General features: G+C 37.7%; 1 protein-coding gene across 2 annotated transcripts in view; it reads right to left on the bottom strand.

Moving 5' to 3' along the window:
• LOC119784976 (plexin-A2-like) overlaps nucleotides 1-13883 on the bottom strand; it is a 261005-nt gene that overhangs the window by 136719 nt on the left and 110403 nt on the right. For both annotated transcript variants that reach the window (XM_038287311.1, XM_038287312.1), the window contains exon 4: nucleotides 13350-13484. In XM_038287311.1, the coding sequence (XP_038143239.1) occupies nucleotides 13350-13484 (135 nt within the window). The remainder of the gene's footprint in view (nucleotides 1-13349; nucleotides 13485-13883) is intronic.

Raw genomic sequence — 13883 nt, 5'->3', positions numbered from 1 at the left:
TGATTGAGAAACAATCATATGGCCAGATGCAACCTGTGCCAGTTAGAAAGGGAATCTGGCGCTCAAAGAATCACGAACACTTTTTAACTTCTGTCACTTCCCAAGGACTGTAAAAGTTTCATGCACCATCCAATGTGTTTAAGCTACTGTTTGAAAAATGAAAAGAAACAAAAGTCATGTAATGAAACAAAAAAAACTGTGATGCTTGGTTTAAGATCTAATTATTTTTGGATGAGTTTGTCCCACAGATTTGGTCAATCTACAGAAATTACAAATAAAGAACTAGATGCTCTGCAAACACAATTTAATAGTTAAGCCTCTGACATCAATGTAAGCACTGTGGAATACTAAGTATTGACCTCCACTGACATAACAAGAGTCGTGCTGTAAGGATTGTAGAAGGGGGAAAAAAGGGGGGACAAATGAGAGGTATGAAGGGGGTCAGGCTGGAATACTGGTGTGTGGAGATTCCTATTAATTAAAGGCGTGATGGGGCTGACAGGACGTGTGCTGCTATCAAATAATGAGGTTAGGGTTGGTCAATGGTTTCAGGGCTGAAAAAACCTTATTAACACTAATCCTAGCTTAAGTCAATTAACGATGCCGGTTCAGGGATTCATGCAAATGAGGTGCCTTTGTGAGGTGGGCCTGCAAGGAAGGGTAGACTTTGAGCTCGACATTTAGACATGTAAAACATCAATAGAACTTGGCTAAAATGGTGAAGGGAAAATTATTAGTGAAACATGCGGAGCGCTGAAGGATAGCTTGATTTACTGGTCTTTAGTCAGATTTGCAGAATGACAGCCTTATGTTGATGAGCAGTTTTAATTAAGCTTTGAACCTTTCCTTACCCCTGACCTAACTCTGCTGACACAACATATATGAATGAATGACATGTGAAAAACAAAGCAGAGCACAGCATTTTATGAAGATGCATACAAACATGTTCTACCATTACTTTTGCCTGTGCAGGTACTGAATTTTGTAGGCAATGGAATTAGTTTCTTTGGGCTAGGTTAATGCACAAAATTAGCTTAAAAAGAAAAAAAAGAGTGTATTTTTGGATGACAAACATTCATCCATTTTCTTTCACGCTTATCCGGTTGCAAGGGGTGCTCCAGCTCCAGCTGTCTAAGAGCGAGAAGCGGGGTACACCCTGGATGTATTGCCAGTCTATCGCTGTGGATGACAAACATTTAATGCCAAAATAAGATGGCCAAAACTTGTGAATATGCAACAAAAAAATCTGATCCAGCTTGGAGGAAAAAGGATCTCAAGCAAACAGCGCAGCCAACTCGCAGAAAAGTTGTCAAACACACAAAGAAAACAGCTGAAGCAAGAGAACATGGATGGTGGAGAAGAGTTTTTCAGAGTTGAGCATGCGCTGTAATAGGTTATTAGTAAGGTTGTTTGAGTTTAAATGATGCACATCGGTCTCACTGTGCACTCAGGTCAGTAGCACAAAAACTAAACACCACTATTATGGATATGAGAAGAATGCAATCCAGAAAAGGAATCTGACACTGAAAATGCCGGCTGTCTTTGATAGAGGTGTTTGAAAAGACAAGAACGTTTCCCAGTTATTCTGGCAAGGTAACGGGCATAACAAAATAATTTCAATGACAACTTAATATTTTGATACCTTTCTACTGAATATTAACTGATAAATCAACCTGAAAGACTCTTAATCAGCCTAACCCTGAACACCTGCTGATGTGCCTTGCTCAAGCTTCAGCCAATCAACGACAGACCGCACCCTCTCTGGAGCCAATCGTTTCAAAAGGCCCTCTTCATTACGACAAACACCCAACTTTCCTCATTCAGTGCTTCAGCAGAACTTGGACCCACCTTCTCCTCATCTCCTCCCTCGTTCGTAGACTACTCTTAGACCCTCTCATCCTCTGGCTTATTCAACCAGTGTCCGGGCCGTGGAGGGAAAGACTACTCTTACCGTCTTCCTAAGTTATTCATCCAAGCTCATCGAACTTACAGTATTGTGTGTTCTGCCAGGGTCCGAGCGCCAAATGATTATTCTCATTCTGTCAATAGAATCTTTATAAGTACTTTTTTTTTTTTTTTTTTTTCTCCATTTGAGTCTCTCCAGGTTGAAACTGATTTATTGAGTTTAAAAAACTAGCATCAGTTTTAAAGAGGGTTAGTACATATCGTTGGCAAAAATAACAAGGATCCACTATTTGACATAACTTATTTTGGTGATTTTTATTTGGACTTGGTTTCCTAATTTTTTGTTTTTTCCATTTCGGTGCATGCCTACTTAATATAAAATTAAAACAGAGCACTGTTGGTGTGGCATTTCAGTTAATTGTGCTGCATGGAAATATTGAAAACAGGAGAAAAATGACACTTTACTGAACTACAAGCAGCTAGATAGATTTTTTCTTGCTAAAACTTCTGCTGTTGCGAGGCATTTCCTGTTGTCAAGAAAAATGGATATTGTGGCATTTGGTGGAGAATAAAGTAAAATCCAATTAACAAAATCTGTTATTTGACTTTATTTTGAATAAATAAATGGGACTATATTTTATAAAGGATAGAACAAGGCCTTATCATCGATAAATCCATGTTCTTAGATGCATTGTATTGATGTAGGACCATATGTAATCTTGCCTGCAAGCTGAATTCTTACAGTATTTGTGCATTCACAAACACACAACTACCTTGTACCACTTCCACGAACTAACCATCCACAAATTAGTGTACCTAAAAGTAGACCTGCTAATCAAGTGCAGTGTTATGGTTCAAGGCAGGACATATATTTGCTGATATCACAGTTTTTTTGGTGATATCTGCATTCATTCATCTTTGAAAAAGCAACAAAACATAAAAGAAGTTATTGTGATTTAATGCAGGTGCTTCTCTTTTATCTGTTACTGTGAACCAAACCTTGGTTTGATTCCAAAAGCAAAACACATCAGAGAATAAAATTAACTTATAAATACAAGAATATGACATATCAATATTCCACCTAAATCAGTATTTCCACCTTTTAATCAAAATGCTTTATCCACCAGGGCTTGAGATTTATAAAATCTAAACAGGGGAGATAGAAGGAAATTATTTTCATAACGAAAAGCTAAATGACTTCATCAATAACATCAGACGTGTTTATTGAAAGAGGGATTTGAGTTAATTTGACCAGGAGTGAATAGCGAGTCGGAGGCTGTTAGAGAACCAGCAAAGGAAAGTGAGCTAGAGTCTCAGCTGTAAAGCACCTGGGTGAGGAAGCAGTCAGGCAAATGATTTGCTGGCCTCATACTATAAAGAGCTTCCAAACTGACGCTGCTGTTGCACTTGCATCTCAGGTAGGACTCAAACAGCAATCTATCAAGGCTTGACTGATAGCAAGCTGTCCCCTTGATCCTGTACTTTCATCTTGAGTCCCTGTGAGACTGGGGAACAGACGCAGCTGTGTGGTCCATGTGTTGGCATATGGCTTCCTAGTTTTCCGAAGCATGACAGAAAACATTTGCTAGGACCACTTCTTCCACATAAACGGTGCTTCAAACCAAATTATCTGGATGTGGTTGGGGTCATTATACACCAGATGGCGACTTTAGCATAATTTGGGCTGCACGGTAATACAGTGGGTAGCACTGTTGCCAAGAAGGTTCTGGGTTCGATTCCCGGCCCCGCATCTTGCTGCATGGAGTTTGCATCCCTGTGCATAAATGGGTTCTCACTGTGTACTCCGGCTTCCTCCCATATTCCAAAAACATGACTTTTAGTTTAACTGGCACCCTTAGGGGTGAGTGTGTGCGTGCATGGCTGTGTGCCCATTGACAGGCTGGTGACCTGTCCAGGTTGGACCCCACCTCTGACCCACTGACTGCTAGAGATAGTAACATGGGAAGATAAATGCACGGATAAGCCTATTTTGACATGAGTTTAGTGCATTTTTTTTATTTTTTTTATTTATTTATTTATTTATTTTTATTACTATTGTTATTATTTTTGTCTTTGTTTTTTTTCTTCTTCTTTTGGTCTCTGTAGCACTTTGAGATTTCTTTGAAATGTAAGGTGCGTTACAAATAAAATCTATTATTATTATTATTATTATTATTATTCATTTTTAGTAAGAAAATTAATTTTGTCAAAAGGAAGGCACCTACTTTTTTAACAGAGCAAACAACTGAACAACTTAACAGCTTTGAACAAATGTTTAAAGTATTTTTCTTGTCATTTTAGACCATGTGATGACAATATGTTTGTTTGTTGTATAGTTTATTTCAAGCTCCCATATTTATACTAAAAATAAAACACTTTCTGAGATATTGCAATATTTCCGAATCCTTTAAAAATGTGCTTTTAGTATTACGAAAATAAACTGCAAAACCTAAGAGACCACTATCACAGATAGAAATGAGACCGTTTCAAGTATCAACAGGCTTAGGCTGGCATCATCTCACCGTATCTCAATTATTACAACTACATTAAAAACAAACATTTAAAATGTGATCTAGCTGCTTTTATAAAAAAAAAAAGTGAAATATTATTGTTTTTAACATTTATGATAATCTTTTTTTTTTGCTAAATAAAAAATAAGTATAGTTAAAGCTTATCATGCAGAATAGTATAGCCTTATGCTATTCTGCTATTTATATCGTAAAAATGGTTTGGCGGGCTGAAATTAGTGAATTAGTCACGCTTTGTGTTCAGGGTGTCAGCCTGTCAGAATGTCAGTGTTTCTAAATAAAAAGGAAAAGAATAATTCTTGGAAGCAAAGAAAAAAATACATGTTTCTTTAGCATGCTGGCGTTGGGCTCAACAGGTGGGATGAAGAATAGCTCAATTTCTTAGAGCTTAATTTAGCCATAGAAAGCCATAAAAAACATCTTTAAACTTCAAGAACAATGAGGTGAAAAGGCTAGTGGTTTTGAAACTAGAATTTTGTTAATCCACACTATAAGAAAAGAAAAGAAAGGCCTTTATGGCCCCAGAGTGGGGGTATTCAGGTGTGATGAAGGCAAAAACAAGCAGACAGAAAACTAAATAAAATAAAAAAAACATAAAAAATTAAAAGAGTGAATCTTTACAACATAAAAAAAGAAACAATTCTAAGATAAGAAAAATACTCTTGTGGGCGGTCATTAACAAGAACGGACACATTTAACCATTCACCAGTCAGTTAACGGTAATAAATATGGTAAAAACATAAACTAACTTCCATAAGAGAAAATAAAGCAAATAGTTTGATAAAAGTAAACAAATCAATTACAATTAGCATTTTTTCAAATGTTATAAAATATCAATGTTTTAAGTCATGACATAAAGAAAAGAAGAACAACCCATAACTATTAGGAAATAGTGTTTTAAAGGTATGTTTAAGGACCTACAGGTGTTATTGTAAAACAACCATCTGCTTCCCCTAACTAGCTGCTTACAGTATGCTTCTACAGTAACTGTTACTCTGAGCAATTCAATCATGTGGTGTATGCTGTTGTTCAAGTTAAATTAGAAAGTATATTGTAAATCAAAACACCATTTTTCTTATTTATCTCAGAATTACACATTGGCTTATGCCAGACTAAAGCTGCTACTTATGTCGGTTATACAGCCAAAGCAAATACTTCATACAGTCTCTGAAAAAAACACAAAAACACTCGATACGATAATACTCAGGTAGTTTGTCAGCTAATCTTAGTCTAAACAAGGTGTGAAGAAATATCCAGACTTTGTCTAGAAATTCTCTGTCTGGAGGAGAAACAAAAAAATTCCAAGTATTTTTTTTAAAAACATTTTTAGAGAAGACATCATAGAAAGACTTAAAGGCTTGGAAAAAAAAAGAAGAAACAACTCATGCACAGAATTTAAATTTCACAGCTGAGCAACTGGAATGAATTGGCAAAGAAAAAAATCTGAGGTTTTCCTTTCTGTAATGTTGCTGCTTTGTACATGAAGGTAGGAGATGAGGGCAGAGTGGGACAGAAACACAGAAAACCGACCGGATATAATGTTTCCTACAGAGCCCAGGGTGAACTGAAGAGTGACAGCAGCACATGGCGGAAAGTTGTTTGGGTCTATCCATGAAAAATGAGCCAGTTTTCCTCGCTAGCTCGATATCCCTCTGTTAGTAATACTAGCAGAAATTTCACACTCATCCTCATAAGGAGCCTGCAATTACAGTGCCTGTATTTCACTAGGAACTCCATTAAGGCTCCACAGGTCTATCATGTACGCTTTTGCACTACAGCAAATGCACCACTTTCAGATCCTGTGCAACATAGTCATGTGCTTGGACTTTGCATCATCAAGATATGATTTGCGATTAAGGCTGAAGACCACATGCAATATCAAATATTATGAGGTGGATTTAGGAATCTAAGGCATTTCAGAGGGCATTTCGTACAGAGAACAACAGGGAAAAAAGGTAAAAATATAGAATGATCAGGTAAGCATTTGCTGCACTTCAGATCGATAATCCTATGCAAGAATAACACACCTATTGCCAAGAAGTGGCCAATTATCAGCTAGATTAGCTTAAACAACAAAAAGCGACCAAAGAGAAAAAAGGAAAAGCTTGTTAATTTCATCATTATATATACCATATGTCAGCATGGCTCTCTGTGGTGGAGCAGGTTAAGTCTGCGTCTTTGATATGGGGGGACCTCTGGCTGGTAGGAGGAGCATCCAGTGTAAAAACATGCTATAAGGACCTATAAAGGGAACAGCTGAGAGGAATCACAGTAACCACATGTAGTTGTGGCCAGGACACACTGATATAACCCTCTCTAATATCGATGGAGTTTTCCAATGAAAAAACACAACACAAAGTGAACTACTTTCAGTATTATTGGGATTTTCAAGAAAACTTCTGCTGGTGCAGATCACCAGGAGCTATTTAGAATAAAACTTGTATTTTCTCAAGTGTCTGAGGTTCATTCTTGCTGCAAGAAAGCAACGGAGAGTAAAACCTTCAGCAAATTCATTTATTTTAGCGTAAGAGTGGCCAGATTTTGCGCACTGCGGATGTCAGACTATACAGAAAGCTCTACATGGGAAAAAAATGGCGGACAAGGAACATTTCCTACCGGTGAGAGGTTTAATAAAATACATAAAAAACATTGAGAGACATCTTGTAGTTCTGCCCATAAACGACACCACAATCAACAGATTGTTAAAAACTCCTGAAAATAAATTACCCTGTATGACAGGGACAGGCTTTGAAAATGTTGGAAACATCTGTGTTTTCTACTTTTCCCTTGTTTTGGCATTCTAAGCTTTCAATCTGTGCCATGCATGCCCCCCGGAGCCGGACAGAATATTATGTAGAGAGGAAAAAGTCACAAGGAGTTTAAAACCTGCAGATGTTGTGTCCAGGCATCTCATTTCCATAGGAAACTGAGCAATGTTTAAAGCAATGTTGCTTCTACATTCAGCCTTTGTCTTTCATCAAACAGGCTGAATTTGAAGCGTTTGGAACCACAGAAGGAAGAAAGGGGTCTAACCTCCTCGGAACACATACTCTTCCACTAATGTTTTAGTATAAGGTGATCAAGAGATTTTAAAATGTAAACTCTATGATAGTTTAGTCTTTCTTTTAAAAGTAAAAGTAATTAAAAAAATATATATAAGTATAAAATAAAAAAAAACAAGCTGTACCCAGACAGCTGGTATTTAGAGGAATCAACTAATCAATATTACAAAAAGCAGTTTGGAAAGTTACAAACTATGAGTAGAACAACTCATTTTAATCTTCAAACTGAAATGTGTCCTTGTTCACACTAAAACACCTAAAGTATAGACCTCTAACAGAGATACAAGCAGTAAAGCTAACAAACAAAGACCCCCCTACTTTAATTTTAGAAAAGAAAAAAAAAACATTCAAACAAAAAACAGTTGGTGGCTAATTTGAAATGATCCAACAGCAATTTGAAACAACATATAAAAAAATAAGAGAGAGGAAAAAAAAGAGTTTTGGGGTTGAAATCTATGAAGATTCAAGGTCCCTTCCCCAAGAAAATATGGGCATATTTATCTAATAATAATTTATCATTCTTTGCATTCCTACAGCAAATCTCCTGCTCAGCCACTTCTTTACAGTCTTGTGTAGAGATTATAAAACTAAGCTCTTGCAATTTAAGCAGCTTTCAGTATGTGCATCTTAATAAGTCGAGTTTCAATTATCCTGAGCTCTGCAAAAATACAACGCAAATTAATTCCTGCTACTGCTCTTATTACTGACTAAAATGAATGTAAATAATCTTACCATGTCCAAAATATATCTGGGTGTGAAATCATTTTGATTCAGCTAAGCTCAGCGGAGATCTAATAAACTAAGTATTACTGTTAAAACCAAATGTGAACTAAACCAAAATGAGACTACACCCAGAATGTGAGTCCTTTAAACAAGCAATAAAATGTGTGTATTAATTGCTTGAACTTTCAAATATTTTTTCCCTTTAGCAGCATAGAAATCTTAAAAATGTAAAATGATATGATTTTATGGTTAAAAACCCTGTTAGCCATAACTACTGCAAACTGAACTAAAAACTAACTAGTTACATCTTGTCTATAATTCATTTTCTGACTGGAAGAACTTGAAGAGAGTGGTGAGGACAGCAGAGAGGATCATCGGGGCTCCTATTCCCTCCATTATGGACATTTCATCCCAGCGCTGCGTGTCCTGAGTCCGTGACCCAATCATCAGGAACTCCTCACATCCCCACCATGGACTGTTCTCCCTGCTGCCCTCTGGGAAGAAGCTTTGCAGCATCCGCTGCAGGACCAGTAGGTTCTGCAATAGCTTTTCTACCACTGCCATCAGAATGTTGAACTGTTGAACTCTAAACTGGACTCTGCATCACACTTGTAACATTATTTTGCGCTACAAATGTTGCTGAACTTTTATAATCCTTTCAAATAGAACACACATTTTGCATTCGACTGAACTATTTCATATCATTATTTAATAATCATTATTTAAACTGTTTTCTTTTTTCCACATTGGTACATTCTGATCAAAGCTGCACTTTATATTGGTAATGTTTATCTTAGTCCAACTGTAATATAATTAGACTGCGTTAAGTTGTATGCAACAAAATTTTGTTTTATAAACTGTGTGCATACAAAAACGACAATAAGTCTAGGTATATATGCAGCTGTTCTGTGAAGAAGAGGCCAACAGGCCAATGTTTGCATGGATTTACATCCTGTATGGTAGAATCTATTGACAGGACATCTAGTTTTGGACTGCACAACCATTTAGCCTAGTTGTAAGATTGTTGAATGGCTAAAAAATAAAATCCAAAAGCATTTCCTTCCACACGCTATGTAGGCACAGCAGATGTAACACAAACTGCTTTGTTTAGAGCACTACTTTATGTTGCCCAGTCATATAAAATCCCACATTTTTTATGGTTGAATATCAGAAAAGTTTCAGATACAGTTTACATATGTTTGAAGTACCAGATTGAATATACACATAACTGTGAACATAAATTTCTTCTTTACCTGGGCGTGTCAAAACTGAGGGTGATGATCCAACACCTTACAGTAGGACACGCCCCATATACACAAACAGTGATGTGGCTGATGGATAAATGAAAGCAAGTCAGCCAGGTCTTTTAATCAGTTCCACTACGCTGCCTTCGCATTGAGCTGGTCCCGGGCCGTCATTAATATTGCCGCTGCTATTGTCATTACATCTACTAAACAAAGCACAGTTTGACATGGCAGCGGAATGGGGCGAATATGAAAAGAGGAAGCTAAAAGGAAATGAATGATAGCATCCATTATTCGAACATAAGGAAGTGACAAATGAGAACCAGGGAAAAGAAGGAAACCTGTAGAGTATAATCTGGATGCCGAATGTTTATAAATAATGCAAACAAATGTTTGAGGAATTTCCCAAAAAGGAATATAATTTGAATACTGAATGAAAAAAACTTGCTTGCATGTATCTTGATTAAGCCTGCACACTCTCTGCTTTAGCACCAATGCAAATAAACACAAAGAAAGCTTTGCATTTGTACTTTGTGTTTTTTTTGTTTTGTTTTTTTGTTTTGTATGTTTAAATTCTAATGTTTAGATGCAGGCAGGTGTGAGGGCTGCAGGGAGCGGGAACCCGCATCCACGAGTTTGGCCTTGCTTTGCCAATATCACACACCCTCCCTCCATCTATGTTTTCATCTCTTCCAGCCTCATGTCTGCTTCTCCTCTCCTCACTCTGTTTTCTCTCTCTTTCCCACTGTGCCAAACACAGAGAGCTTCTTTGTTATTCCGAGTCGGAAACGCGACTGAAGCCAAATCTGCCTTGGTTCCTGTTTGATATCATCCCTCCTTTGTTCTCTGCCGTCTCCCAACGCCATGTGCTCGGCCTGAGCCCGCATCAGTCAGACACATGGGAACGAGCAGAGCTTAGACAAGATATATATCTCCTGATAACTTTGGGTGTGTGACTCTGGGTGACATTTAAACCCATGTTGAGATAAAGGTCAAATAGATGTTGCCCACTGAGTGCAGCAGGGCTTGTTTAAGGTAACTGCTGTGTAATGTAAAGGAGATAAAAATCACAGATCTTTAATGCATGTCTTTGGATTTCAGTTGTCCAGATCAAGCAAACAGAGAGCAGGATCAAATCTGAAAAAACTGTTGGTGTGGAGTTAAAGAATCCTGCAATAAAACAGAAAAAGCAGAAGTGAATCCCATTTCAGCCAATCTGTCAGGTGTGACTATCGAACTGTATCGTTAAACATTCAAGGCAACGTCTCCAAAGCTGCTAAACATGTGTGTGCGAATGTGTGTGCGTGTGTCTGCTTCGATCCTCCCTAACCCCTGCAGAGAGAGACAGAAGAGTCTACAAGCTGAATACTAATAACATCCACAGACATAACTTCTCATTCAGAAGACTAGCAGTTATGAGCTCAACATCAAAAGGCTGTTTCATCTGTGAAATAAGTGGGAATAAAGGATTTAGTAAACATGGGAAAAGTCATTTCAGACTCTGTACAAACTCTTCTTCACTTGTGCAATCTGTCCAATGTCATGCTTTCCACATTCTGACTGTGCGTGGTATTGATATATTCAAACTGAGTCTTAGTGATCTAAAAAAAAGATGCAATTAAAATCAAGTTGTCCAATTAAATAAATTCTGGTAACAAAAAAATATATAGGTGACTTGAAATATGAATTTTTCCAAGAGTTATTGAAGAGATTTCTGCTTTAGAGGTAACATTCCTTTTGGGTCTCATCATATTACATGTTTAAGTGACTTATTCTTATACATAAAAATATGCAATTTATTAATCAAAGAATGCTGAATAACTTGGCATCATAATATGTACAATGTAACTTGTAATATATCTTAAAATCAAATATAGAAAGTAAAAAGTATAGAGATTGATTGAACACAGTTACATATTACATGCATTTTTGGTGGTCTATAGGAAATGTTATGGCTTTTGGCTTTTATGGCAATAGAAACCCCAAATTTAGCTTCTTAGGGAAATTCCAGGTTTAAACAAACTTTTTAACATTTTTGTTATCTCAATGTATCATTATGACTATTTAATATACTATGTCATGTAAGGGCCATGGGATGTCTAGAAACATGGCAGAATGGACAGTTTACATATCCAACAGGCCGTAAGTAATGCCTTTTAGAAGGTGTGTTGACTGAGTAGTTCAATTCAACTAAGCTAACAGCTCACAGAGAGCTTCTTCTAGTTGTATTAATGCACAGTTGAGCGGAAGGAAAAATATGATTGCTTCCCATTCAAGAATTTCAGGAATCATTACCAAATTTGGACTGCAACTGGAGTCCCTGCCTCAAGGCATCCTACAGTCAAACATTTCTAGGACATGGGTAACAACTGTCACACTCCTTGTGTTAAACAGTTAGTGACAAAGAAAAAAAAAAAGTCCCAGAGTCTGGAGGGAGATTGGAGTCTCATGTCATCTGCTGGAATTGGTCTGCTGTGTTTTATCAGGGCCAGAGCAGCAGCCAGCCAGTAGAGCATGTCATGCTTCCCTTTGCTTACAAGCTTGAAAAGATACCAATGTTCTTTTCTTTGCCCTTTAAGCACGACTTGGCACCCGCACACAATGCCTTAGATATCTGATCTAATGATCATGGTATCACTGTGCTGGATTGGCCAGGAAAATAGTTGACAAAGAATTTGTTGAGTACATTTAGAAAGAAGATGAGAGACAATAAAAAATACCATGAGATGAAGCCTGGTGTTGAGACAAGTTGGTTTTCATTAATACTTCAGCAATGTTACAGGCTCATATTTTCCACACTCCATTTCTGAAATACTTAATGAAAAATAGGTAAATTAAGGTGTGTTTATGACAGTACATTCAGATTTTAAAATATCTTATGGAACGTTCTTGTTTTTCAAAGAAACTTGGGCTTTCTTTAGTCGTGAACTATAATCATCAACATAAACAACTAGAACACACTGGTCAATCAATCTATATGATTTTGATTTAAATCACTAAATAAGAGGATTTTTTTTATCTTGTGCCTCATGTTTTGTAGCCAAAAAAAGAAAAAGAACAAAGAAAAAAATAAATTGGTCAAAACAATACCCTGTATGGGTCCAAACCTATGTGCTGTGACCAGCCACGGTGTTCAAAGAACAGATAAGAAGAGAGAACGGTAATTCATCAGTTACACTGACAGCCTCACACGTCGTCTTTCTCCGAGTCTGCTGCGCCACTAAGTCCCTTTACCGTTGTCTCACTTCAGCTCCACTTGTCATGTCTTTTCTCTCAAACTATCTCCTTTTCCACACCCCAGCCACGTCCTTGTGTCCCCCTCCCACCTGTCTCCACTCCTACTTTCTCCCTGGCCAGCGTCCTCTGCACTGATAGATATCAGTTGCTTCCTTTTTCACCCTTCGGTGCTGTGTCACCTCATCTGGAGCAAGAAAGAATGACCTTGCACTCTTAGTTCCTCCCTTTACTCTAAGTCATGCACTCCCCCAGCTGTCCTTCTTTTTCTCATTACTCCCCCACGTCACAGCCAGCCAAAGGAAGAGGCCCTTTATCTCGCTTATTCTCATTCTTACCTAACCCTTTTCTTGTCTCTGGATTTCTTTCTTTGTCCCTGCCCTCATTCTTCTCCTTCATTATCAAAGGCTGTCAGAATGTCCCCCTGCTGTGCCACACAGATTATTTTTAGCTAACAGGAGCTGGTGGATTTGGTGATGGGTAGAGGTGAGCCATCCTGGGCCGTACTGAAGTCACACAACATTTCCCTGACATTTAAGCATCTGAATACGCACACACAAAATGCATTAAAGCTGCCAGTCTGCCAGTTGGGGCTGCTCCTATAATTAGGGAGCACAGGGTTTAAAAAGGCATCCGAAAAAACCAACACCTACCTGTCTCTCCGACATGACGTAGAGGAAGTTGTTGTCAAGCGAGAAGGCCATGTCTCTGAGGATAGGACTGCCGTCCTTTATGACCGAGATCGTCTCATACTGGACGCCACCATTAGGAGGCCCATCAACGCGAATCTAAGCAGAAAAAACATATAAAAAAGGAGACAAACAGGTCAGGCAAAACTATTTATATCTGTGTCACAACAAGAAAACTTTCAAGCAGAGTTTTTCAAGAATGACAGACAAGAGTCAAAAAATATTTGACAACATAGCTCATCAGTTTTGACTCTGAGGTGCTGTTAGAAGGAGATTCTGAATAAAGGCTTTTAGGATATTTATGCTGTCTTACAAAATGTATCAACACCCATTGAACTATTTTACTTTAAAAATGTTACCACAGAAAAATATTAACGTAGATTATGTCATGTTAGGCCAACACCATATGGAAAATCACTTTGGAGGGGAAGAAAAATGACAGTTTACTATACTGGCTGAATAATCTGAAGGGATTTTTTTTCTCACTGATGGCAGTGA

This window comes from Cyprinodon tularosa, unplaced genomic scaffold, assembly GCF_016077235.1.
Source record: "Cyprinodon tularosa strain WSP-4 unplaced genomic scaffold, ASM1607723v1 ctg239, whole genome shotgun sequence".
NCBI classification, from domain to species: domain Eukaryota; kingdom Metazoa; phylum Chordata; class Actinopteri; order Cyprinodontiformes; family Cyprinodontidae; genus Cyprinodon; species Cyprinodon tularosa.
This window is presented reverse-complemented; position numbering and strand designations above follow the sequence as displayed.